The following is a 26,796-nucleotide window of genomic DNA, read 5'->3' as shown; positions in this document are numbered from 1 at the left end:
TTGAACTCAACATATTTATATAAGGTGAATTCAAGCAGCTACTGTAAGTAGGCATTACTTAAATGCTCAAACTCTCCCGAGCTCGCCCTCTTCAACATGCCTGTTGCAGTCCCAGGGTTGGAAATCCAGATGAGGATCTGTATTGTAGAAAATAAGAGACCAATGCACGACCAAAGCCGAATATCTTTAAACGTTCTTGAAATGTTTGCTAGTCTCATGATGTTTGGTTTTTGTTTGCTCAGATTTAATTCTAGAACCCTTAAGCACTGTGAATCTTGAGAAATCGTAACAGCCTGAATTTTAAAATATTTTAATTTCCCAGTGCTGAAAGAGTACGCCTATCTGAACCCTAATTCTTTATCAGGTTATCAGAGTGGCCTGCGGCTGAAGTTGCACAGTCCGGGGGCGGGGTTTGTGGACGAGGGGTGGGGCTGTTGGGTATAGGGGCGGGGCTGATGGGAGGAGGGGCGGGGTTTGAGGACGAGGGGGCGGGATTTGTGGACGAGGGGCGGGGCTAATGAGAGGATGGGCGGGGTTTGAGGACGAGGGGGCGGGGTTTATGGACGGTGGGCGGGGCTTGTCTGGCACCTGGGGGCGGTCCGGTTCGGAGCAAAGAGCGTCGCGGGAGCGGAGTTTGCGATCAAGATGGCGGGCGTGGAGCTGCGCTTCAGCAGCGGCTGCGATGATGCCGAGCCGCCCGCACGGCCAGTGTTCATCGTCGGGCAACTGCCCAACTTGCAGAAGCTGCAATGGTCGGAGATTAGCGGCAAGCTCTTGCCGCAGGTGACGGAGGAGGTGAGAGGCCGGGGCGGGAATGTGGACAGTGGACCGTACTGAGATTGAAGGGGGTGAGGGCGGCCGAGGAGGCACCGGCGCTGTCTCCCCGGGCATCACGGCCCTGTCTCCCCGGGCATCACGGCCCTGTCTCCCCGGGCATCACGGCCTTGTCTCCCCGGGCATCACGGCCTTGTCTCCCCGGGCATCACGGCCCTGTCTCCCGCCGATCCCAACCTCACGCCGCCCGGAGCCTAGCGCTGCCCCTCCTCCCCAGCCCAGAACCCTCCCCAGCTCGGAATTCAGCTGTTTTAGAAGCATAAGCTATTGTGTATTTGTAAGTAGAATGTCATAAATATTACATGGGCTATAAATGGCGAATCAATCCATTCTGTCCAAACACCCTGTACTGGCGTTTATTCCTAAATCATCCTCCGCCTTCAGGAGCTGCTCTCAGACTCGTCTCCTTTTTTAAAATTTTAAAATAGACTTTATTCAGGTAATAAATATATACAATACATAAACCGTGCGAAAAAAATCATCCGACATTTTCGGAGGCTATACAAATTGTTCAATGCAGTTTATATACATTTCTCAAATGTCATAAATCTGTCCCTCACCCGTACCACTCATGTGGCACCCTCCCCTGGCGTGGGATACCTTCCCTTATTTTGAGGGGCGTCTCCACCATACCGGGCCCCCCATGTCTCCTCGTTGATCTTCGCTATTTCCTCTCCCACGAACGCCTGGGTACTCTGGCCTTAAGTACATTTGTGTTATTTGTTGCAACCACTCCCCCTTCTACAGTTTCACTTCTCTTCAGCTAAGAATGGTCACTTCAGAGTTCGCTATTGAATTTACTAAGACCATCTTCTAATTATACTATTACCCACAAGAGAAAACATTTTCTCTTTATCCTCTCTTATCAAGACCTTTCAAATTATTCAAGATTAGATCACCCTCATCTAGCTTTTCTCAAGAAAAGAGACTCAGTCTTTCCACCCTTTCAGATATGCACATCTTTCTCTTCTGGGATTATCCTTACCATTGTTTTAATATTCTTGCTTGTAATTGGAACTGCACAGTACTCCCAACTATAGTTTAGAACAAAGCAAAATAAAGCAATTGGGGGAACTCAGCAGGTAAAGCAGCATAGGTGGAAGGAAATGGACAGTTGACAGTTGAAATTTCTGGTAGAGACTTTTCTAGAACAAAACACAAATTGTTGGAATAATTTAGCTGGTCAGCTGGCGGATGTGGATAGTTGACGTTTTGGGTCAGCACCCTTCAGACCAGTAGGTGGAAAAATGTGATGAGTGGTTGATTGGCAGATAATAGTTGGGTAGGGAAAGGATCACGATAGAGGCTGGGAGGTCATAGGTGGAGAACACAATGTTGCAGATTCTGGAATCTGATAGGAAAGGTGAAGGTGAAGAATGGATCTGAATGCAGGATGGTGGCAGCTGGAAACAAGAGAGGGAGGCAATGAATGAGCAGTAGGGGGGGGGGGGGAACATGTTGAAATTTTTTGGCGACCTGCTGCGGCTATGATGGGTGCCGGCAAGTCGCCGAAAAACATTGCGTAAGTAGGACAGGCCCAGAAGGCAGTGTTCTTGTGTTTCTATTAGGCTGAGATCAATGAATTTGTCATCTATAAGGGAATGAAAGATTATGGGGAAAGTTGACTGGTTCACTAAGAGATGAAAGCAGAATAATCTTTTTGGCGGCTTTCATAGAAACATAGAAAAACATAGAAAATATGTGCAGGAGGAGGCCATTCGACCCTTCGAGCCAGCACCGCCATTCATTGTGATCATGGCTGATCGTCCCCAATCAATAACCCGTGCCTGCTTTCTCCACATATACACTAGCCCCTAGAGCTCTATCTAACTCTCTCTCAAATCCATCCAGTGATTTGGCCTCCACTGCCCTCTGTGGCAGGGAATTCCACAAATTCACAACTCTCTGGGTGAAAAAGTTTTTTCTCACCTCAGTCTTAAATGGCCCCCCTTTTATTTTAAGACTGGAGCCCCCTGGTTCTGGTGAAGAAATAATCATTGGCAAGGACATTATTGTAAGGGAAATTGTTCGGGGGATCAAGGAAGTGGCAGAGGAGTTGAGCAGGTATTTTGCAAGAAACAATTTTTTGCATTAGTCTTTGGTGCTGATTATCCTATTTATACTGAATAATGCTAAGTAGAAATTAAACGCTAACACTCAAGAAATAGACCGATAAATCCCCCCCCCCCCACCCCACCCCACGATAGCTTGCATTGTAGGATCTTAAAAGTTCTGTTGAGTTGGTGGATTAGTTGTGATCTTCCAATAATGAGTGTGGAAGTGGAGCAGCATCCCTCTTTGCAAAGATTCTTGTTATTATTGTCAATTCCTTTCTGAAAGCAAAGGCTAAGTAGGGGATCTTTCTGACACTCCTCTGCTCCTTGCTGCTTCATTGCCTTTCTAATTCCACTCTTTTCATGAAACATTAACAGACAAAGTTAATGTGTACTCTATTGTTAAGGGAGGGTTATAAAGGGAAGCTGAAAGATAGCACTGGGTCTGAAGAACTTCCTTTTTCAACCGATCATGTTGTAATTTGGTTTATGATATTATTATCAGTTCATTTGGACAAAGTGCAAGATTTGACACAATCAGCACAACATGTATTGTCAGCACTTTTTTATGAGTATGGATGATGAAATGCAAAGATTTGTGTAATACTCATTTGATGAAGAAAATGCTGACAATTCATTAACAATTGGTCTCCTTCAGTGGATCTACAATATACCCAGGTATAACACTAGGGAGAAAATATATAGAAACATAACTGCAGATGCTGGTGAATAGACAAAAAGCACACAAAGTGCAGGGGCAACTCAGCAGGTCAGGTAGCATCCCTGAAGAACATGGACAGGTAATGTTTCAGATCGAGACCCATCTTCAGAAGCAAGTGTTGTAGTCATCTATCAAACATGTTAAACTTAACCAGATCTTGCCTTATCGTATTCTAAGATATGAAATCAGTAAAAATCTATCTATTCTTTGTTGGAAAGAATCATTACTAATTACTACCATTTCCACAGGTTGACAATTTGTTCTTTTTAATATTGTCATATTGTCAAGTTACCTATTCTGATTAGAATCTTATAAACAACAACCATCGCATTCGAGTGAGAATGACCCCAATTTATGTAATCAGCTGCCGCAACCCTCTCCCACCATCCCAAATTATTTGGATTGTCTGCACAGAGATTGGGTTAAGTCATTTGTAATGAACTCATACTGATCCCAAACTAAGCAGGTTTCTGAGACATTGCTGCTGTTGATTTTTATGTAGGTTTAGTTGTTGAGTCACAAGGTCACTGTTACTCTTACCACTCCAGAGACCTGGGCAAAAGATACCCATTGCCAATCCAGTGCAGTACTGATTGACCATTGGAAGCTATCTAATGGATGACCTCTTGGAATTATTGTTTCAAGAAAAGTTCTCTCTGGTGATCATGGAAAGTTTATTATTGAATCTGGAAGGCTGCAGTGTGGCCTAATGGAAGATGAGGTAGAGGCCTTGTTGTAACAGTACAGGAGGCCGTGGTAAATTGAAGTGACAAGCAACTTTCTCTAAAAACACTATTCATTCAGTATACTTTGCAGTGTGCATGACTTTGTTGCACGCAAAGTAGCTGCTGTGTTTTCATGTTGTTTTTACCATACAGATCTTGAACATCCGACCTATGTACAGCCCGTACAAACAATTAAGTTTTTATAGGACACTGGAGGGTTGGATTTGCCAGCTGCTGTGGGGCTGCAGTCATCTGTCATGGGTACACAAAAATGCTGGAGAAACTCAGCGGGTGCAGCAGCATCTATGGAGCGAAGGAAATAGGTAACGTTTCAGGCCGAAACCCTTCTTCAGACCCTTCTTTCAATTTCACAGTCATCTGTCATGTGTTGATAGTTCGCTGCATTATCGTTGCATCTTTCAGAAATAGCTGAATGGTTGAGTTCTGCAGCATTTGCAGTTCCTTCGTACACGGTTGAGTTAAACATCCTGGTTTAACCGCAGGTTGCCTTTAGTTGACATACAGTTTTATTGAAATATATTGCCAACTGGCCACGTTTCCAACTTGCAAACTCTTTGGGTTCTAAACTGTTCTTCAGAAAGGAGCTCTATCATAACCTGGGGATGGACTGTGTATTCTTTCATGACCACAAAATACTGTTGGAGGTCCTCAGTTAGAGAAAGACACGGATAAATGCAATTTGTTTCCATTTACAGGTCTGGAAGACAGCATTGGGTAATCTCAACCCCAACCCCACGGATAATTGCCCCTTGTACCTCACCTATGCCACAGTGGCGGCCTTGCCCTCTCGAGTCAGTCGCCACAACAGCCCATCGGCAGCAACGTTCATTACCCGCCTGGTTCGAAGCTGTATGCCTGGAGGATCCAACCGCTGTATTGTCGTAAGTACTGATCCCAGAATAACGTGCGTAGGAAAGAACTGCAGATGCTGGTTTAAATGGAAAATATGACATAAAATGCTGGAGTAACTCAGCGGGACAGGCAGCATCTCTGGAGAGAAGGAATGGGTGACGATTCGGGTTGAGACCCTTCTTCAGTTTGTCCGCTGTCACTTGTCCCTGTACTTCCTCCCTTGCCTCCATCCAGGGAATAAGTGCTTCCAGATGAGACAGAGGTTCACGTGCACCTCCTTTAACCTCATCTACTGCACTCAAAGTGTTCCAGATGTGGCCTTCTTTACATTGGCAAGACCAAGCGTAGACCATTCCGCCAACCACTCAGTCGCACTCAGAGATATTCACTTTGTTCTATCCATCCTTCTGCCTTCTATGCTGGTGAAAACAACTTTTTGTGTCTCTATTTGCCAGTTCTGACGAGGGATCTGGAATGTTAACTGAAGACGCACAAAACTGCAGATGCTTGAGTAAAAAACAAAATAGTGGAGGGACAGCAGGCCAGGCAGTATCTGTGGAGGGAAATAGACAAATGGTGTCCATGTGTGTGTCGGGACCCTTCTTCAGTCTGATGCCTGGGTTCCTGAGTTCCTCCAGCAGTTTGTTTTTTGCTGAAATGTGAACTGTTTTTCCACGGATGCTTGCTGGTCTCCTGTGTATTTCCAGCATTTTCTGTTAGCTTGGTGATTAAATTCTAGATTCCATGACTGAATTTCTTCCTGAGCAAATTGTTCTGCACTTGTGAAATAATATTAAGGCTGGAATATAATGGTGGCATGCTGATAGAAGAATTTTCTTAAGCAATTCCGGTCAGTCCTCTGGGGCTCTCTCAGTGTTGTCGTTGTCACCCTGCATGGTGGTGCGGTTGTTGGTGCTGCTACCGCCTCATAGCTCTGGGCACCCAGAGTTGATTCGATCTTGACCTCTGGTATTGTCTGTGTGGTGTTTGCACATTATTCTAGTGACTGTATGGATTTCTCCCGTGTGCTCTGGTTTCCTCCCACATCACAAAGGTTAATTGGCTACTGTAAACTGCAGCATTGATGTACAGAGGGATCTTGGGCTCCAAGTCCATAACTCCATGAAAATGGCAGATACTATAGTGGCATTTCAAAGGCTTTTGGATAGGCACATGCAGGGAATGGAGGAATATGGAATATGTGCCAATAGTTAAGAGTTTGTCTTGGCATCATGTTTGGCACAAACACCATGGGCTGAAGGGTCTATTCCTGGGCTGTAATGTTCTATGTATTGTCTTGGTCTTTTTGTTTAAAGAAAGAAGTGTAAGGCCTGCCCTGGTTTGACATACCAAAGTGCAGCACCTCAAATTTGTCAGAATTAAATTCCATTTGACATTCCTTGGCCCACCTTCCCAACTGATCAAGAACCTGTTGTAAATTTAAATATCCTTCGTTATTGTTCACCATGCCACGTTTTTTGGCAGAGACGGAAATCGCTGTCAAAACATGGAGGGGACAGGGGGGACGGGGGCCACAATTTCTTGGACCGTTACCTTCTCCTTCTCTCTCCTTCTCTCTCCTTCTCTCTCCTTCTCTCTCCCCATCTCTCCCCTTCTCCCCCCCTCTCTCAAGGACTTACCGTACTCTGTGGCAGCCGTTTATCTTCATCTTCATCGCGCAGACAGTGCTCCTCCGCTGTCCCTGGCCCCCACCTTCACGGGGAAGATGAATTGTGAGAACCGATATCCGCAAGTTGTTTCAAAACGGGCTGCACAAATAAGCCTTATTGTAAAGTTATTTAGTAAAACCATACTTAGACTTTCCTTTGTGTCACTTTGTTCACCATTGGAACTTTCCGCCCACAAGTTCTGATCTCGCATTTACATCAATATTTATAAGTGTGAATTGTTAGTTTACGATTGTGTCTGTGTAAATTGTCATTATCAACATTTTTATTTTCCCCAAATTATTACAGAGGCGAATAAAAATACATTGGAAGACCTGAACATAATAATTGCGCTTTCTCGCCAATTTTAAATTTAGCCCGCTATAGCTCGACTTCTTTAGAACATCGATATTTCAGTTAGAAGTTAAAACTGAAAAGTTTGTGTTTAAAAGCTGGTTACATTACAAAGTTCAAATTGTTAAATAATTGAAAATTTGCCAGAAGTTAAGTTTCAATTAGTATATATGATTTCTGTTATTTTTATGACAAGTTTATCTAATGCACTTAAAACGCCGAAGGGAACTTTGACCCTAAAATGTACATTGGAATGAAGTTTGTTTCCTATCATTAATTGCAAACTGTAGAGCTGATGAATGTCGCAAGCCTCCCTAGCCCATCTGTAATGATATAAGTGCAAGTCCCGGGTAAAGTATATGATTAAGTAACATTCTTTCATGATATCACTGAATAAGAATGGGCTGCTCGCACATAATGGTAGATTTTCTGCAGATTGTTCCATGCAATAATATTCATACAAAATATAATTAAGTGAAATCAGCAAAGATAGGTAGTTGATCAGCATTTAAAATATACTTTTGGAAAGTGGTACCCGCACGAAAAATGAATGCAGTGTTCTTTGCCTCTCTTTTTGAGATGAAGTATTGTCTGGATGCCTTCTCCGCATTGGACCGTCAGACATTTCGATGTTCGCAAAGGATCTCGACCCGAAACTTTGCCTATTCCTTCTCTACGTAAATCAGCCTCCAAAGTTCAAATGATAATTGTGCCTGCATCTGACTGCTATCGATATCCATTCCTTTAGTAATTAGCAAACGATGTGACAATTATAATTTCTATCGATAGCAGTTGACAGTCACATAGACAGTTAGCACATAGTTTTTGTGAGTCAGAGGAATGCATTGATGAACGAACGACTCGAATCGAACCACTCGACTCGAAACGAACGACTACTTATTAAACCCGACATACCTTACAAAGCTTGTAATGTGGGGGGGGGGGGGGACCGTCCCCCACCTCTGAAAACATGGAGGGGACACGTCCCCCCTGGCCCCCCCCCCCCGGGATTTCCGCCAATGTTTTTTGGTGTTATCTATAACAATAAAGTCATAGTCGACCCGTCCTCGTGGCCTACCAGCGGGCGTGGAGCGCCGTTTCCTGGCGGTGACCGCCCAGCACCTCGGCTTCGGTGGCGGCACAGCGCTGGGGTGCTATCGCGGAGCGGAGCGGGCGATGCCTTGCCTGGGTCGCCGCGCTGGATCGACGCGCTGGTGCTTCGGTGAGCTGTGACCGCCGAGATCAACACCTCAGGGCTGCGGATCTGCGGAGCGGGCGGCGCCGACTCTAACATCGGGCGCCTCGGTGCTCCAAATCGGCGCGGCCATGTCAGCTTCGGAAGCCGCGGTCCCCAGTCAGGAAGCGGCCGTTCCAGGTGGCCCAGCCACTGAGAGGACTCTCCCGACGCCGGGGCAACACCACCCGGTGAGAACGGCCAGGAACATCGGGCTTCCGTAGAGGCAATTGCGGTGGCCTCAATAGGCCTGACTTTGGGTGAACTGGGGATGGGGACTGGACATTGTGCTTTCCCCCACAGTGGTAACCATTGTGGGGGGATTATTATTTTTTTGTCTGTAAGTAAACGTGTTAGTCTGTGTCCAAGATGGCTGTCGGAAGGGAGAGTGGACGCTGGCGCGCTTTAGCTGCCGCTGCTCTCTCTTCACATTGTGTTTTTGATTTTTTTTTTTTGTCTTTGGATTGAATTCTGTTTTTAATTTGTGTTTCTGTGATGTCTTTATTATTTATTTTATTCCGATTATATGTTTTATTATTCTTATTAATCTCTGTAAGGTGTCCTTGAGATTTTTGAAAGGCGCCCAAAAATAAAATTTATTATTATTATTATTATAGAGTGATACAGTGTGGAAACTCTTCGGCCCAACTTGCCCACACTGGTCAACATGTCCAAGCTACACTAGTCCCACTTACCAGCATTTGGCCCATATCCCTCCAGACCTGTCCTATCCATGTACCCGTCTAACTGCTTCTTAAATGTTGAGATAGTCCCTGCCTCAACTACCTTCTCTGGCAGCTTGTTCCAACATCCACCACCCTTTGTGTGAAAAGGTTACCCCTCAGATTCCTATTAAATCTTTTCCCCTTCACCTTAAACCTATGTCCTCTGGTCTTCGATTCACATACTCTGGGCAAGAAATTGACATCTACCTGATCTATTCCTCTCAAGGTGGTCCCCCCATGCCGGGTCCCCGTTGCTCTTCCCCCTCCCGCACGGCAGTCCCCCCACGCCAGGTCCTCCTTTGTTCCTTCCCTCAGCAGCTGGGTCCTCGCTTCCACGTGTCCGTCCTCGTCCGTCCGTCGGCACCATCATCGGCCGTCGCAGCGACCTCACCACTTACGCTACCGGGTCCACTCGGGACGCCTCCGGGGTGCCGACCCAGGCCGACCCAGGCCCGAAGTGCATGGCTCCGTCGACCCAGGGGCCGAGCGAGGGCCCTGTCGACCCGCAAGGCTCCACCGCTGATCAGAGAGGTTCTGGCCCGCGAGGTCCGGGCTCCGACTCGAGAAAGCACTGAAGTCTTCAGGGTTATCCCATTTTGCTGTTGCCTGCCCACTCTTGTCCATTGTGTCTGTATAACCATTAACGTTGATGTGATGTGGTGAAGGAGATTGAAGTGAAGGATTTAATGTCTCTCACATTATTAGTAGATCAACAATCCTGACAAAACATGGACTTTTCCCAAGACTTTCCTGCAATCCTGTCCAGGGAAAAGCAGAGTCGAAGAAAAAAACAAAAGTGCTGGAGGAAGTCAGCAAGTCAAGTAGAATCTGTGGAAGGAAATGGACAGACAATGTTTCGGGTTAGGATCCCGAGTTGACTGGTATTCACTGCTGGAGCACAAATCAGCATCTAGGGAAGGGATGGTTTTCCAGAGGTTGGCTGCTGCTTATGTGATATCTGCTATTGGGAGAGATTGAAATAAACACAAACTAGGTATAACAAGGCGTGACGTTGTGGGGGTGTACTTTTGTAACCTGGTCTGTCCCATCCTTTCAGATGGTTTGCGAGTATTCCGATGTTTTTGCTTCTGGCTGTGCGATTTCAAGGGCATTTCCGCTCTTTTCCCGCCGATCCGGTGCCTCCAGACGCACAGATAAACGTGTAGTTACTGTGGAGTTCCTGCTTGTTGGACAGAACAATGGCCCAATTGATGCAACAGCACTTGAGGTAACCAATCTGAACACTCCCCTGTTGAACTTGATCTCATGAATATGTTGGTGTTATAGCAACTTTTACCGTTCGGTATAAAAATCACAATCTGAAAATCAAACCTCTTCATCCAAAGAGTACTCTGATACTCTTATATAGAAGTCCTGAATACCCTCATTATCCTGTATTATTTTCTTCCTCATGCCTTTAACTACTGTTAAAGTTTAACATTGACTGCCAGTCATTTCTGGCTTACAAGGAGATCTTGACTCCACAATACATACCTTTGCTACAGAACCGCACAATAATAGGTTCAGACTTAATAGTTGGTCTATTGCTCGTTTCAACCTCCAAGATGCTGACAGTTAAGTGGCATTGATAATGTTTCCATTGGTAATGCACTCCCGCTGTGGGAAAATGGAGACCAGCAAATCATGTGTAATTTCTAGTTATTTAGAAATTATCATATTGGAAACTGTAATTTGGCCTGACCAGTTCTTATTGGTGTGATCAGTAGTTGCAATAATGCTGCCTTGGTAGTCGTTAACAGGACAAGCCCCTGGTACTAGGATTCTATGAAGATTGGCTCCCTAACACACTTGCAACTATTGGCTGTATGAATCTTGTTCCGTCTCTACAGTTTTGAAGTAATCCTGGATGTTTGTTGGGAAGGATGTAAGTGGCAAGTGCAGAGAGCTGGGCTGCGATATGTAGCTTTGATAAGTGAAGTTGAAGACTAATGCACGTTTTCCTTTTGTACAGTGTCTAGAGAGTGCTGCAGATGGAATCCGACTGTCAGCCCGAATTGTGGACACGCCCTGTAACGAAATGAACACTGATATTTTTCTTGAGGTGAGTTCCCAAGGGTCAATTCCAATTGAATGGTTATCCAGCTGCAGAGGAAGATTCAGGGCTGGAATCCATGTTGATCCTTGGACAGGAGCAAGGCAGATTAGAGGCGTCAAGGAACCAACCAGTCCTGATCTGTTAAAATTGCAGAATGGACTTGAGGATCTGACTGGTACCTTCCTGTTCCCATACAATCCATACTGTGTAGAGGAAAGCATTAATTTTAGTTACTGAAATGGAGTTACTGTTGCGTTGCCCACCTGTGCACATCCACTAAACCATCACGATTCCAGCTGTGCTCACACTCACTATATTAGTTATGCTCATCCATGGCACTTGTGTGTGATGCAATGTACCTTCTGCCTCCAAGCTGTGCTGACCCACTACACCCTCTAAATAGTCTTTACTTACTGAACCCTTCCAGTTTCATTTGCCATACTTTCCTGCCGTTTACGTAGTTTTCCATCTTTACTATCCCAATGTGCCATCCAGTATCTGAGATTCCTCCACTTTGCTGCGATCTCCCTGCTGTGCTCAGCTGCTGTGTCATGTAGGCATCCACCTGTGCTCACTACAGTTTACCCCAATCTCTCAAGCTCAACTACTTACTGTCTCATCTGCTTATTTACCCTGCAGGTTGTTTTGTTTGTGACTCTAATCCAAGTTTCACCTATTTTCCGGCCACATTGCAGTCCCTGCATGCATCAGTCAGTTGGTCCTAGGGAGAGTTTTGAGAGGGTATTGGACACCAGATGATATTTCATGATAGTCCTGCCTCTAGTTTAACTTGACATCCATACACACAATCAATCTGACGAAAGGTCCTGACCGAAACATTGTCTGGACATTCCTTCCACAGATGCTGCCTGTCCAGCTGAGTTCCTCCAGCGCTTTGCAAACGCAAACACCTTCCCTTATAAAGAAGTCTGCTGATCAATCATGGAGTTGTACCCTGACACTTTAGTTTCTAGTTTCTGTTGCGGAGTCTCCAAATCAGGGGCCGGCAACCTACGGCCCCCGGGCCGAATGCGGCCCGTAACCCCAAATCATCCGGCCTTCGGGCGTGTTTTTTTTCCGTAATCATCCGGCCTGCAGACGTCCGTCATCTCCGGTGCCTCCCGGGCCCAAGGCCGCGGCGCTCAGGCACGGTGACACAATGACACAAGCAGGCCCGCGCTGGTGGCCGGAATGGCGGAGCCGCCGAGCGCTTTACCTCATTGCTGGCAGCTGATTTACATTCTCTGGCTGGGTGGCTAGGTCCAGTGTCACCCTTGCAGATACTTTGCTGATGGTGACATTCTACCAGGACTCTGGTCCGGTCCCCAGGGTGGGAAGACGGAGCAGCTTTCCACCGAAGCAGCAGGGACAGTGGCCGTCAACTGGAGTGGAGTTGGCTGAGCAATGATACTCTCGTAGCTACTGCTTCGCGGAACCTGCCACGCCATCGACCCCGGAACTGTGGGAAGTGGCTGTAAAGGGACAGCGCTGCTGGTGGTGGTGGGGGGGGGGGGGGGAAGGGGAGAGCAGGAGCGTTGAGAAGGTGGAGGTCGGGGATCATGCAGGCAACTCATTCACTCACTCCGGTGGCTGTGAGCAACTGCCGGGACCCATAGAGTGGAATCGGCCGCCACCTCAGCGCCTTCTGCTGGCCCGCCAGCCAGCCAGCCACGGTGTCCTTCGACACAGGTGCAATCGGTGGAGGTGGTGGTTGGAGGGCAGCTACTGGGCAGAAGGCTGGCTGCTCTGTCCCGGGGTGCGAGCTCTCTCTCTCTCTCCCCCTCTCCCCATTATGTGATCTCCCTGAGCCAGGAAGTCCCCGTCTCTCAGACCTGAACCGCACAGTGCATTGTGGCGCAGGCGAAGATGGAGGCTCCCAGGTTCTCATTGCCTCCTTTAAGGAGTTTCACATCTTCCTTTCTTCTGAACCAAACCCTTGATCCTGTCCCGCCACCCTTTTTTCAAAATTTAGCAACTCAAAATCTTCGACGCCGGGAAATACAGTAACTCAAATTTCATTGGTTCAGTGACAATAAACGCAAAGTTGATCATGAGGGTTGTTTGAATACCAGTGTCTCAAACTAATTCCCATGTTCAGTAGACATAATATCTCTTAAATATATTAATATGTCAAAGTTTATTAACTATGGCGATAGATGTGGCCCTCCAACCACGCACAGACAAGGTTGCCGACCCCTGCTCTAAATCTTCACACAAAGGGGATTGAATATTGTGGCTTCCAGTCATCATGATTGCTCCACATCAGGCCATGGATTTATGTATCATGCCATCAACAGAACCCTTCATTGGGATTTTATTCACTCAAATATTTCATTTTGCAGGAAATTAAACTGGTTGGGAATGCACTTGGAATTGTTCCCACTGTTATCCGGGGCGAGGAGTTGAAGGAAAAAGGATTTGGAGGTAGGTTTTTTTTTTTTTTTACCTTATAGCCTTTATTGCACAGGATATAGAAAATAGGTACAGGAGGAGGTCAGTCGGCCCTTCGAGCCAGCACTGCCATTCATTGTGATCATGGCTGATATGAAGGGGGCTCCAGGATGTGATGCTGCATAATGTGTAGCTGATTCTAGAAAAGAGCAGAACTGCTCAGAGTTCTCCAGGTTCAGGGACAGTTTCTCCCCAGCTGTTATCAGGTAATTAAACCATCCTATAACCAGCTAGAGAGTGGTCCTGACTTACTATCTACCTCGTTAGAGAACCTTGGACTCCCTTTAATCGACTTTACTGGACTTTATCTTGCACTAAATGTTATTCTGTTCATCCCGTATCTGTACACTGTGGACGGCTTGATATCATGTATAGTCTTTCCGCTGACTGGATAGCACGCAACAAAAAAGCTTACTTCGGTACACATGACAATAAACTAAACTATCGTATTTCCTGGTGTCCAAGACGCTATTCTTTACTCTAAAATAAGGGCCGAAAATTTACCTGCGTCTTGGAGGCCAATGGTTAGGCCGAGCAATGCCACTCTCGTAGCGACTGCTCCGCGGAACCTGCCACACTTTCAACCCTGGAACTGTGTGAAGTGGGAAGCGGCTGTGAAAAGGACAGCGCCGCTGGGGGGAGAGTTCCTTTCCACATTGTGTGGGTAGTCTGGCCCGGGTCAGCACGGCCTGGGCTGCACAAAGTAGTAAACTTGGCTGGGCCGCCAGGGGTAAAGTTGTGGGGAGGGCAGGAGCGTTGAGAAGGAGGGGGTCGGGGATCATGCCAGCAACTCATTCACGGCTGCAGCGGTGTTCTGGGCACGGAGCCACTGCATTGTGGCCAGGGAGGGAAGTAGCTCGGGTGGCCGCGAGCGGCCGCCGGGACCGGACAGCGGAACCGGCCGCCATCTCAGCGCCTTCTGGCGGCCCGCCCGCCAGCCAGCCACGGTGTCCTTCGGCACAGGCGCAACCGGTGGAGGTGATGATTGGCGGGTAGCTACTGGGCGGAAGGATGGCTGCTCCATCTCGGGCTCGCTCTCTCACTCTCTCTCTCCCTCTCAAAATGGGGGTGCGTCTTCATTGCCGGGAAATACGGTAACTAATTAACACAGTGAATAGTGTGCATCACATAACATCCACTTACAATAGATAGAAACTAATCTGGATCCATTTTTGTTTCGTCATTTCTAGGCATTTATGGAGTTGGAAAGGCAGCAATAAATCCACCTGCACTTGCAGTTCTCAGTTATTTACCAGATGGCGCCACACAGACCATTGCCTGGGTTGGCAAAGGCATTGTGTATGACACTGGAGGCCTGAGCATTAAAGGAAAGGTAGGAATTTCATAATGATGGGTAATGGGGCCACCTTCTGCTCATCAAGGTATGAGGTTAACGTTTGTCACTGCTGGGTGGTGTACCATTCCTAATCCAGTTATGTTTACTTCTGGGAGAAATGGTAATCTCAAGCCTGAGATGTGGGTTCCGTCAGGAAGGACAGGACCTGCATAACTCATGTTGCCTACTCTCTAATTCTTCTGATGTCTGTCTCCTCACACAGTGGGGGTTGACTATTGGACTTCTAGTTATCATTGCTGTACCACGTCAAGCTTTTACTATCAACCGAGCCTTTAATTGGGTTGTTATTCACCCACATGGAATTTTGCGGGGAATTAAAATGTTTGGGAATGTACTGGTGCTGTGCACACATCTGCTGGTCCACTGCTGATTTCATGTCTCACACACATTGCCAGACGGCTGTGGAAGCCAAGTAATTTAAAAGCAGAGATTGATAGGTTCTTGTCAAAGGTTATGGGGATAAAGCAGGAGAACAGGGTTGAGAGAGAAGAATAGATCAGCTGGCAGATCGAATGGCAGAGCTGACTCGATGGGCCGAATGGCCCAAATCTGCTCATATGTCTTTATGGTCTAAATATTGAAGTACTTATTAACTTCAATATTTAAGATTATTCAAGAGTAGGGTCATGTAGGAAAAAAGATTAGAGAGAACTGGGTGAACGGTTTAAAAATTGATGCTTTTTTTTGTACTGTGCGCAAATGACTAAGTGAACTGATTGGCTGCATGACCTGTTTCCATGTTGTAACTTTATCTATTCCTACCTGCGACATAAATTCCACCATAGACACAAGATGCTGGAGTAACTCAGCAGGACAGGCAGCATCTCTGGAGAGAAGGAATGAGTGACGTTGCGGGTTGAGACCCTTCAGACATAAATTCCACCTACTGGCGACAGTAGCTGTGCAGAACCTATAAGTAGCTGAGATGTTATTGTGTTGTGGCTACTTAGCATTCATTGTTGGTGTTTGAAATGTGGACGCAAGAACAAGGTGCAATGTTCTGATTATGCACGTTCTTTATTAGACCACCATGCCAGGAATGAAGAGAGATTGTGGAGGAGCAGCAGCTATTCTTGGAGCTTTCAAAGCAGCTGTGAAACAAGTGAGTGCTCCATTGTTTACATTTTTTCTGTATCTTTGTATTCAGCCAAAATTCCTAGGAGGTCAGGAATGTTGTTCAGATTCCCTCTGGAGGCTCCTCAAGGCTGCAATATTTTGCTAATGTGAGGAGATCAAAACAGACCTGATCTGACATGATTGTAGCTAACGTCCCTCATCACAGCCCATTAACAGGAACAATGTGCACCACATATTTTATGTTTTGTGGTAGAATATGATGGTTTTCCACTGCAATAGCACCATCAGTGTGAAGCAATGTTGATATCTAAAGCAAGACCGATTCTAACACCAGAGACAACAAACAGTTGAAAATAATAGTTTTGCTGGACTCCTGTGATTATTTGACCCCCGGTACTCTTACTTAGACTAGTGCGAGTAAGTTTAGACTATCCCATCCTGCTTATTCCACACAATTACTTTGAAAAAAGCAGATAAAAACCAGAGCAATGTTGAAGGGAAAATCCAGCCCATTCCATTAAACATTATTCCGAGAAGTGACACAGGCCCTAATGAATACCATAGAATATATTTGTATGCATTCACACTGTGTTAGTCTTACGCAGTCTGAACATGATCCCCAGCCATGTCTTTGCTTGATTCCTGTCAGTGGCCGTTGGAGAGTTGCCTTCATTGTAACAGATGCCTTACAGAAGTTACAGAACCAAAAATTATTTGAATCATTGACCTGAATTGTTAATTTGATTTGTTCATAATTACAATTACTAAAACTCTCATCTTGACCACATGCAATCTGCGATGTTTTTAAATTTGCGCAAAAACAATACCCTATATCGCTAGGATTTTTTCACCACCTTACTCACCGTTCACCTCTGCAAGCTCACTGATTTTTGTTCCGATCGGTGGAATATTACAAAAGTTATGAAGCTTTAAAAAAATCGTGAGATCAGCAGATTGGTCTTCTCGCCTGACAGTCACCATGAAGGTAATGCCCCTTCCGGGGGCGAGAAGAATAAAGCCCCGGAGGCCGGGCGTGAGTCAGTCAGCCCGGAAGCTGTGAGTGAGAGTTGAGTCCACTAGCCATGAGTGACTGAACTGTGTCCACAAGCCATGAGTGACTGAACTGTGAGTCCACAAGCCGTGGCTGACTGAACTGTGAGTCCACAAGCTGTGAGTGAGTGAACTGCGAGTCCAGAAGGCTCACCACCCCACCCACACACCCCCTCATGCCCATACTAGCCCCCTGGAAACCCGTCCCTTTGGCCCACAAAACTCATACAAGCCCTCCAGAAAGCCCGCCCACCACTGGGCACGACCTGAAGCCATCCCCCTCCCTTGGCTGCAGGACGCTACCCCCACCGGCCCATGACAGCCCACGCCTGAAGCCGACCCCTTCCCCTGGCTCCAGAACGCAACAAGAAAGAATGGACTGAATAAATCTCCAGTTTAACATTTCAATTGTTGTTATATTTAAAGAGTTATTCACATTTTAAGCTTTAATAAATCCCTTTTCCACTTGCCCTGCCCGTCAGCTGCAGTAATACCTGCCAGTTCTACGTCACAATGGGAACCGAATGGGAGGCAATGTCTGCGCTGCCAGAGAGCTGCTGAGAGTCGATAAGGGGGAGAGGGAGGGGTTTGAGGGGGGGGGGTGGAGTGGGGGAGGGAGGAGGGGGATCAGGGTGTCACAACGGGAACCCGCCAGCCACGCCTGCGCAGTTGGGGGCTATGCGTGAGTGGTGGAATATTGGAATTGGTGGAGAGGTGGAATATTGTGTTGGGGGACCAGCCCTTCCATGTGAGCATGGGACCCAACGGGTGCTACTTAGTCCAGTTACATATTAAAAGTATTCAGCATTAAGTGCTTTTATTCCAAAAATGATCTGTGTCTATAACAGCAGTGTCCCTACATTTAATGATTTTACGCATGTCAAGATTTCAGCTGCCTTGCTCTCAGAATACGTTAATGTAATGAGACCTTGACAGTTACGAGCTGGGATAATTTATCATCATTTTATCACCAAGTGTTGGCCACTCACACTGAATATAATTGAGATGAGCTGAATGCATATGCCTGTTTTGCTATCAAGTTCAATGATGCAGAAAATCCATTGGCTCAGTAAACATCAGGTCAAGGTGGGAGAAAACAGCAATTAACCAGAATAGCAACATGTTTTGTAAACTGTAAACTATGCGTAAGCACCAATCATCATAACGCTGAGTTAAACAGATCTTGTGTTGTATCTCTGTGAAGAAGCATTCTGTTCAGAACTAATCACACGGTCTTTTCAGAGGTGGTTGTAATTACGTATGAAACAGAAGCAGTTGTAGTCTGATTGGCCTCTCGAGTTTTCTCTGCCATTGAATAAAGTCATGGCAAACCCAGTTTTTGTCACAACACCACTTTCCTGTTACTCCCCACACACCGTTACTCCCTTGTAAGTCGAATGCCAATCGTCATTCTGTTTACATCATTTCATTCATCCAGGATACAGCAGTGCATTGATTTTAATTTATTCCTGGACTGTCGCCTTCACCACTCCACCAAGTAAGTTGTTAATAAAGGTTAATCACACCTTGTCGAGCAAAACTTCTTGATCAGAGTCTTGTTTTTCTAGTCTTATCATTAATTAGTTTTCTGATACTAAAAATGAGCTTTCCTCTGCACTTGCATGCCTCCCTTGTAATCTCGGTGTGTACGTGGAACTCAAAGTTCAATTTCTGCAAGATGTAAAATTTGACAAGATTCCAAAATGTCCACAAAGGGCCACTTACGCAATTTTTTCGGCGACTTGCCAGCACCCATCATATGTCGCAGCAGGTCTCTGAAAATTTTCAACATGTTGAAAATCCAGCGGCGACTGTATGGTCATGAGTAGTCACCCAAAGAGTCGTCGCTGGATTTTGAATATGTTGAAAATTTTTACGGAGATCTGCTGCGACTATGACGGGCGTCGGCAAGTCGTCGAAAAAATCGTGAAAGTGAGACAGGCCCTTAACGTGGGTATGCAATCTAAAAGTTGGCCATGTTTAGCCCCCCCATTGTGTTGATACACACTGTTATCATCTCAAATTCTGTTTTGGTGTATGCCAATGAGAAATGGTGCTCTCTGCACCACACCCTACGGATCCCCATTCACTACTATTCCTCACTCTACAGTAAAACCTAGAACAGAAGTGCATGGTTTTGTAACCTCTATCCATTTATTTTACCCAAACTCCAAATTCCATTTGAATCCTTCAATCTTTCTCATTATAACTAATAGACTGAACTTTGTCAGACATTGTCCCTTAATTTTTTTTTGGCATTCCATTTCATTCCTTAAAATGTCTTTCTTGGGATATATTTGAATTAATTTGATTTGTTGAAAGTTTGCATTTGTGTGTTCATCAATTGTGGTCAGAGAGAGTATAAGGCTGATGATACATGACAGAAGTTATTAATAATTGTGCTTATCTATTTCACATAGCAGGATTTATAGCATAACCTTTGTGCTAATGTAAACTATCTTGTATTGGAGGTGACTAATCGTAATATTGAACAATTGGAATAATTCCCTACTTGTCAAAAAAATGTTACACCATTTCTTCGTGCTGTCCACTTTATTTGACATTGAATTTTTCCACTCAATCTCATCCTTTTGGAGTTTATTAATTTTCAGGTATTTTAAACATTGTTCCTTGTAGAGGCAATAGCATTCTGTTATAGCAAGTTACTTATAATGGTTGTAACATAATAGACATATCCCATGTGGCCATGACACGCTACTTTCCATGGGGATAATGTGCAATGCTGCCAGCATATCCCCATGGAACATTATGTGGCGTAATGACAGTAATATCCTGTTTGTTGTTACAGGGTTTTAAGGACAATCTGCATGCTGTGTTTTGCCTGGCTGAGAATGCAGTTGGACCCCTAGCGACCAGACCTGACGATATACATCGGATGTACTCTGGAAAGTAAGGCAGACTGTATAAGACAAACCTTCATTGCAAACTGACCCAGTGTGGTATAAATATATGCACTTAGTTCATTGTAATTGATTGATAGATTTTATGAAATTAGTTATTTCTAGCTTCTCAAACAGCTCCCCGTGTGATAAATCGGTATGTAGTGATTTGTATCTGAAGTAGGGATCAATGGCAAAGATGCTGTTAACTTGGTTACAATTGGTTTTGGTTAAGACAGCAATATTGGACAACGTAAGAAATGTTGCTCTTTCATTTGTTTCATGGCAGCGTTGATGGACTGGAGGCAGCACTGTGGGACGCGGTGACTTAGTGTGGGCAGTTCTGAAAGAGATGTTTCTCCAGATTCAGAATTTTACATTCAAATTAATTTGCTGCTTAAAATACTTATTGATATAGTGGGCACAGCCATGAGTACTGGCCTTAGTAACCTTTTACTGGCAACATATAGGAAAAATCACCAGTCAAAGAGCTTTTGAATGAACTGCCTGGGTTTAAGCACAACAGATGACGTGGGGGTGTGCTTGGGTCAATGTTAGGCATAGATGCATGCACATGTAATTATGTTAATGCTAGAGGAGTGTTTGTATGGTTCAGTATGTGGGTTTGAGTGGAGATTGGCCAAGGCGGGGTGTGAGTGTTTGGGGTGAGTCGGGAATGTTGGCCGGGTTGGGGCGTGTACGAATTGATTAGGCTGAGATGATGTGTGTGTGTTGGGTGGAACGGGGCATGTGCATATTGGGGGTGAGGCATATGTGTGTTGGTCAGCATTGCAAGTGCTTATTGGTCGGGGTGAGGTGGGGTAGGTATACACAGAGTTGGTTAGGGTGAGGCGTGTGTATGTGTGCACGCTGGTTGTGAATGAATCGAACATTATTGTAAAAAATGAAATGGCTTCTGTTCATGAGATTATAGACTGCAATTTTAACCTCTCTCCATTGTTTAATAGTGCGTGGAAGGAATTGGAACTGCACTCTGGGGGATACTTGGGTCAATAGTTTTTTTGAGCTACTCTTTTTGCCAATACTGCTTTAACACTATTTAATGGTCACTTGTGTGTTTTGTTAATGAATTATTTTTTTTTGTCCAGGACAGTTGAAATTAATAATACTGATGCTGAGGGCCGCTTGGTACTGGCGGATGGAGTTGCCTACGCATCTAAAGATCTGGGGGCAGATATCATCCTCGACATGGCCACATTAACAGGAGCACAGGTGCGTGCACATTTTTTGATATGTGCTGCTGTTAATTCTTATCTATCTTTAATTGGAACAACCTAGGGTCATATTGCAGGGAAACAGGCCCAACTTGCCCATGCTGTCCAAGATGCACCATCTACTCCCATCCTCCCACATCCTTCTAAACCTTTCCCATCCATGTACCTGTCCAAATGTATTTTAAATATTGTTATAGTACCTGCCTTAACTATCTCCTCTGGCAACTCTGAAAGTTCCATTCACCCATGTGAAAACTTTACCTTTCCCCGTGGAAGTTAGTGGAGTGACTATCACCAAAGAGAAGGTGCTTGGGAAACTGAAAGGTTTGAAGGTGGATCAGTCACCTGGACCAGATGGACTGCACCCCAGGGTTCTGAAAGAGGTCGCTTTAGAGATTATGGAGACATCTTTCAAGAATCACTGGAGTCAGGGGTGGTTCCAGATGATTGGAAAATTGCAAATATTACTCCACTGGTCAAGAAGGAAGCGAGGCAGAAGAGTGGAAACTATAGGCTGGTTAGCCTGACTTCAGTGGTTGGTAAGACTTGAGTCCATTAGATAGGTTGCGGATTCGGAGTACTTGATAAAGATGTCCGAAGCACATGATAAAACAGGCCAAAATCAACACGGTTCTGTGAAAGGATCTTGCCAGACGAACCTGTTGGATTTCTTTGAGGAAGTAAATAGCAGCATAGACGAAGAAGAATCAGTGAATGTGGTTTACCTGGATTTTCAGAAGGCCTTTGATAAGGTGCTGCACGTGAGGCTACTAAAGAAGATGAGAGCCCATGGTATCAGAGGGAAGATACTAGCATGGATAGCAGGTTGGCTGGGTGGCAGAAGGCAGAGATGTATCAGCCTTCAGTCCCATCTGTCTACCCAACACCATTTCCTGACTAATGTGAATTTCCTTCAGTTCCTCCATCCCCCTAGGTCCTCTGTTCCCTGGTACATCTGGGAGATTGTTGGTGTCTTCCTTAGTGAATCCAGAACCAAAGTACCTGTTCAACTTGTCTGCCATTTCCTTGTTCCCCATAATAAATTCACCTGTTTCTGTCTTCAAGGGACCCACATTTGTCTGAATTATTTTTTTCCTCTTCACATACCTAAAGAAGGTTTTACTATCCTCCTTTATAATCTTGGCTAGCTTAGCTTTGTACTTTTCTCCCCATATTGCCTTTTTAGTTACCTTCTGTTGATTGTTAAAAGTTTCCAAACCCTCTAGCTTCCCGCTCATCTTTGCTATGTTATACCTCTTCTCTTTTATTTTATACTGTCCTTGACTTCCCTTGTCAGCCACGGTCACCTCTTACTCCCCTTAGAATCTTTTTCTGGTTGACTGCCAGTGACTAGTGGCGTTCTGCAGGGGTCGGTTCTGGAGCCATTGCTCTTCAGTGTGTATAAACAAATTGGATGAGGGAATGGAAGGCTTTCTGGACGTTTTCAGATGATACGTTAATAGGTGATTGCAGAAGGACTTGGACAGGTTGGGAGAGTGAGCTGAGAAGTGGCAGATGGGATACAGCATAGCAGTGTGGAGTCATGCATTTTGGTAGTAGGAATAATGGTGTAGACTATTTTATAAATGGTTAGAAAATTCGGAAATTGGAGGTGCAAAGGGACTTGGGTGTGCTGGTGCAGTATTCCCAAACAGTTAATTTGTAAGTTGAATTGGTAGTCAGGAATGCTAACATTTATTTCAAGAGGGCTGGAATAAAAACAGGGATGTAATGCTGAGGCTTTATAAGGCACTGGTCAGATCGTGTTTGGAGTATTGTGAGCAGTTATGAGCCCCATATCTGAGGAAGGATGTGCTGGCATTGGAGAGGGTCGAGAGGAGGTTTATGAGAATGATCCCAGGAATGAGTAGGTTAACATATGATGTGGAGAGAGGCTGAGAAGGGGTACATAAGAGGTCCTAATTTAACCAGTAGATCTCAGTGACTTTTTTCAGTTGTTGTCAGTGGTTATATAGGAGTTACAAAGCTACTACCTACAGAGCCTCTTATCAACACTCTTCCAACATTCCTACTTTGCTCTCTGCCCCCATTCATACTGAGAACAATGGTATTTGCAACAGTTCCAGTTGGCCACTCTTTAAAAATCTCCTCCACCACCTGGAGCTGATGCTGTTCTTTGCTTCTCTGCTGTTGATGGATTGTCTGACTGCTGAGCCTGGACTTGTCCCCCCATTAACGGGCTTCAGTAGCTGTGTTTTGGGTCATCTCCAGGCCCAGATAAACAGCACACAGTTGACAGGTCTCAACACTAAAGCCTGAATTTGAGGGCAGACCAGAGGTTGAATCTGCTCTGCATTATACCTAGCTGCTTCATACACTCACACTTCACTTGCATGTAGCAGTCTGACCTAGAACTTCCACAGATTATTGATCCCTATATCACCCAGTCCTGTACTAGCTGACCTGTATATTCTCTCAAACTGTGAGCACATACGTACACATCACCAGTATTTTGGGCCAACGATGATGATGATGATAGACAGTGCCTTTTGATAGCAGCAGGGTCAGTGTACCTAATTTATCGGAGAAAGATAGAATAGTGTAATTATAATTTCTGCTTTCTCTGCAGGGTATCTGTACTGGGAAACACCATGCTGCTGTGCTGTGCAACACTGAGGAGTGGGAGATGGCCTGTGTTAAAGCTGGACGGAGCAGTGGAGACCTCGCCCACCCTCTCGTGTACTGCCCCGAGCTCCACTTCAGTGAGTTCACCTCTGCTGTGGCTGATATGAAGAACTCTGTTGCTGTAAGTGTGGGATGAGCGGCTGGGAAATTATGTGTTGTTCATTCCCCATTGGCATTGGAGAGGTGGGGACGAAACCTTAATCTGACTCCCTGCTGGGTTTTAAACAAATCGTTTCTTTGCCCCCTCGAGGATCCTGACACATCGTTTACAATAATCAGTATAATTATGTTGAAAATACAGCAGCCAATTTGTTTGCCACAAGCTCCCAAACGTGGCAATGTGGTACCAGAGACTGTGCTGAGAGATGTGTACTGTGCAGAACTTCAGCAAGATTCAGTCCAATCTTGTGTGCTTCTGAGAGGGCATTGGGACCTTGGCTATCATCCTTCAGATGAGACATTACACTGAGAATGGAGCAGTTCCTTTGAACCATGCCAGAGTGTCTGTCTGTATGGCAATAGCCAAGATGGAAAATGGGAGGAGCATTTGTCTTGAGATTTGATTCCAACTTTTTTTCTTTCTCTCTGTCAGGATCGTGACAATGCTCAAAGTTCCTGCGCAGGTCTTTTTATTGGTGCCCACATTGGATTTGACTGGCCTGGAATTTGGGTCCATGTGGACATTGCATCTCCTGTGCACACAGTAAGTATACGGACCACCTTTTGTAACCCATAGCGTCTAAGAATTTGCGGGGGCATTTTTAGTTGTAAGGTGGAGTTTATGCTGGAGGCGGAAAGTAGTATGGAAAAAGTTTTGGGTCTCAGGCTTGAAAACCACCAACAAGGCCAAATAATGTAAAACCTAAACTCGTGGTGAATCCAGAGTAACATAATGCAGAGGTGCTCAGTGGAGACCACCTACCACCTCAGCTGAGTGTGAATGGTCCTTGAGGGCAAATTGAAGATCAAAAGAATTTCCAGCATTATCATTTATATAACTGCTGGAATTATGATTTATTCCACTAACTTGCATTCCTTTAGTGCTTCTGATCCCCTCATCAAACTTTGCAGAGCTTTAGTTTGCAAACTTTAGTTTCTAAGTTATATCTATGTAGCCATTTGTAACTCATCCCTATTTCTTTGATAACTTTTTTGCATGCATTGCCATATTTTCATTTGCTTTGCCCTCTGTGCATATCTTTCTTTGCTTGTGATTCTCAGCACACTTTTTAACTCCCAAGACTTGCCGCTAGCCAATAACTAAAGTGTGGACTGTGTGGAACAGTGACCTGTTTGTTCTCTCTGCAGGGTGAGCGTGCCACGGGCTTTGGTGTTGCCTTCCTACTGGCCCTGTTTGGCCGTGCCTCCAAAGATGCCATGCTGAACCTAGTGTCTCCGTTGGGTGCCAACACAGACACACACCTGGTGCCGAATGATGGTGACTGCAGCTTGTCCAAGCGTAGACGGCTGGTGTAAGGGAAGTAGAGCTCTCTATGTGGTCATGTCAATGATGCATTTACACAAATCCATTGGCAGCAGTCCATCCTTCCAGGCGCAATGGTTCTCCTGCACCACTGCTTGTCCTGCTCTTTTTAAGGAGTCTGCAGGCTGGTCATTATCAGGGAGCTCACTAGCACTGTTAGCCAGAGGGACAAACCTCATCTTGGTGTCGCACTGACGCCCAGCTAATTTTTCTTAATCTAAAGGCAACAACGTTTAAGACCTCCACTTGAGGCAGAGTCTGTTCATAGTGACTCTACTTTGCATAAACTTCTCCTCCCTACCACTTCACTGTGGTGAGGTTTGGTAACAAAGTTATGAAATTCACTTAAAACAAGCTGCCATGAGCTAGCCAAGAGAGTAAGGTACTCTACTCTACCCCCTACTCTAATGCAAATCCACTTCAAATGAAGCTGAGAATTGCTGTACCAATTCATTGACTTCATTCTTTTATAATTGTTTAATTGAAGATAGTGAGCAAATTGAAATGCCTGATCTGATTAAACCATTTGCACAATTTTATTGCTGTTAGCTGTTTATACGTGTCATTTTTACTGATAGAATGTCTTTAATTTGGAGCATTGTTCAATTTTCAGCACAAAGCCTACCCTCCATTCAGTCTCCTGGTTCTTGTGTAGAATGATCAGTAAACAGACTGAAGGATTTACTTGTCTTAAAGCTGCAGTGTGTTCCTCAAACACTCACAGTGCAGACCCAACATGGGGAAGAGATGAGAGTTAACCTACCTTGTCCACCTGGTGATATATTTTCTTTAGACTACGTTAAATGGGTAGATGAAAAACAATTGTGCCTATTCAGGATTCATTGCAAGCTTTTTGTTTGTCCACTTTGCTCTTGCAAACAGGACTGAATGTCTAAAATCCAACAGTAAGAGCAACACAGAACCCATTTTAAAGTAAGTAAAGTCTCCAGCTTTATTTTTAGAAATGCAAGTTGTGCTGCCAGCATAGAAACAAGAAGAGTTTATTTAGCTGCATCTCTGTGCTCCAGTTAATGAAATGAAAGTTGATCTGTAGACATTCCCTTATCCTGTATCCCCAAGTACTGACTGACTGTTAATGAAAATGTCATCGTCTTTTGCTAACCAGAAGTGCCCTCTTTTGGCCCATCACTGAAATGACAATCTGTTCAAAGTTTTGTAAAATTCATTAACTGCAGAATAAACAACATTGGGCAGTGCCCCTGAGAAGGAGAGAGGTATGAGTGTGTTGTGTGTCTCTTGCTACCACTGATGCAATGGCGGCTGCTACAGGTTTCCTGATGTGCCAGCTGTTAAATCTGGTTCCTTTCCTCCGATGCCGTTGTATTATCCACAA

At 45.1% G+C, this 26,796-nt stretch overlaps 1 protein-coding gene across 1 annotated transcript; it reads left to right on the top strand.

Annotated features, from left to right (window-relative positions):
• The first annotated feature begins 590 nt into the window (after positions 1-590).
• Positions 591-26,672, top strand: npepl1 (aminopeptidase like 1). Its single transcript, XM_033042004.1, has 12 exons — positions 591-795; positions 5,051-5,236; positions 10,245-10,415; positions 11,160-11,249; positions 13,586-13,667; positions 14,885-15,027; positions 16,076-16,153; positions 19,988-20,088; positions 21,188-21,311; positions 23,904-24,080; positions 24,552-24,662; positions 25,268-26,672. The coding sequence occupies exons 1-12, from the start codon at positions 646-648 to the stop codon at positions 25,433-25,435; spliced, it is 1,581 nt and encodes a 526-aa protein (XP_032897895.1). The 5' UTR covers positions 591-645; the 3' UTR covers positions 25,436-26,672.
• The last annotated feature ends 124 nt before the right edge of the window (positions 26,673-26,796 follow it).

This window comes from Amblyraja radiata, chromosome 23 (genome assembly GCF_010909765.2).
Source record: "Amblyraja radiata isolate CabotCenter1 chromosome 23, sAmbRad1.1.pri, whole genome shotgun sequence".
Classification (NCBI taxonomy): domain Eukaryota; kingdom Metazoa; phylum Chordata; class Chondrichthyes; order Rajiformes; family Rajidae; genus Amblyraja; species Amblyraja radiata.
Note: the sequence above shows the minus strand (reverse complement) of the source record. Positions and strands in the feature narration are given on the sequence as shown.

Coding starts and splice junctions, on each gene's coding strand:
- npepl1 (XM_033042004.1), top strand. CDS start 646: ATGGCGGGCGTGGAGCTGCGCTTCAGCAGCGGCTGCGATGATGCCGAG. Junction 24,081..24,551: donor ATATGAAGAACTCTGTTGCT/GTAAGTGTGGGA, acceptor TCTCTCTGTCAG/GATCGTGACAATGCTCAAAG. Junction 24,663..25,267: donor TTGCATCTCCTGTGCACACA/GTAAGTATACGG, acceptor TTCTCTCTGCAG/GGTGAGCGTGCCACGGGCTT.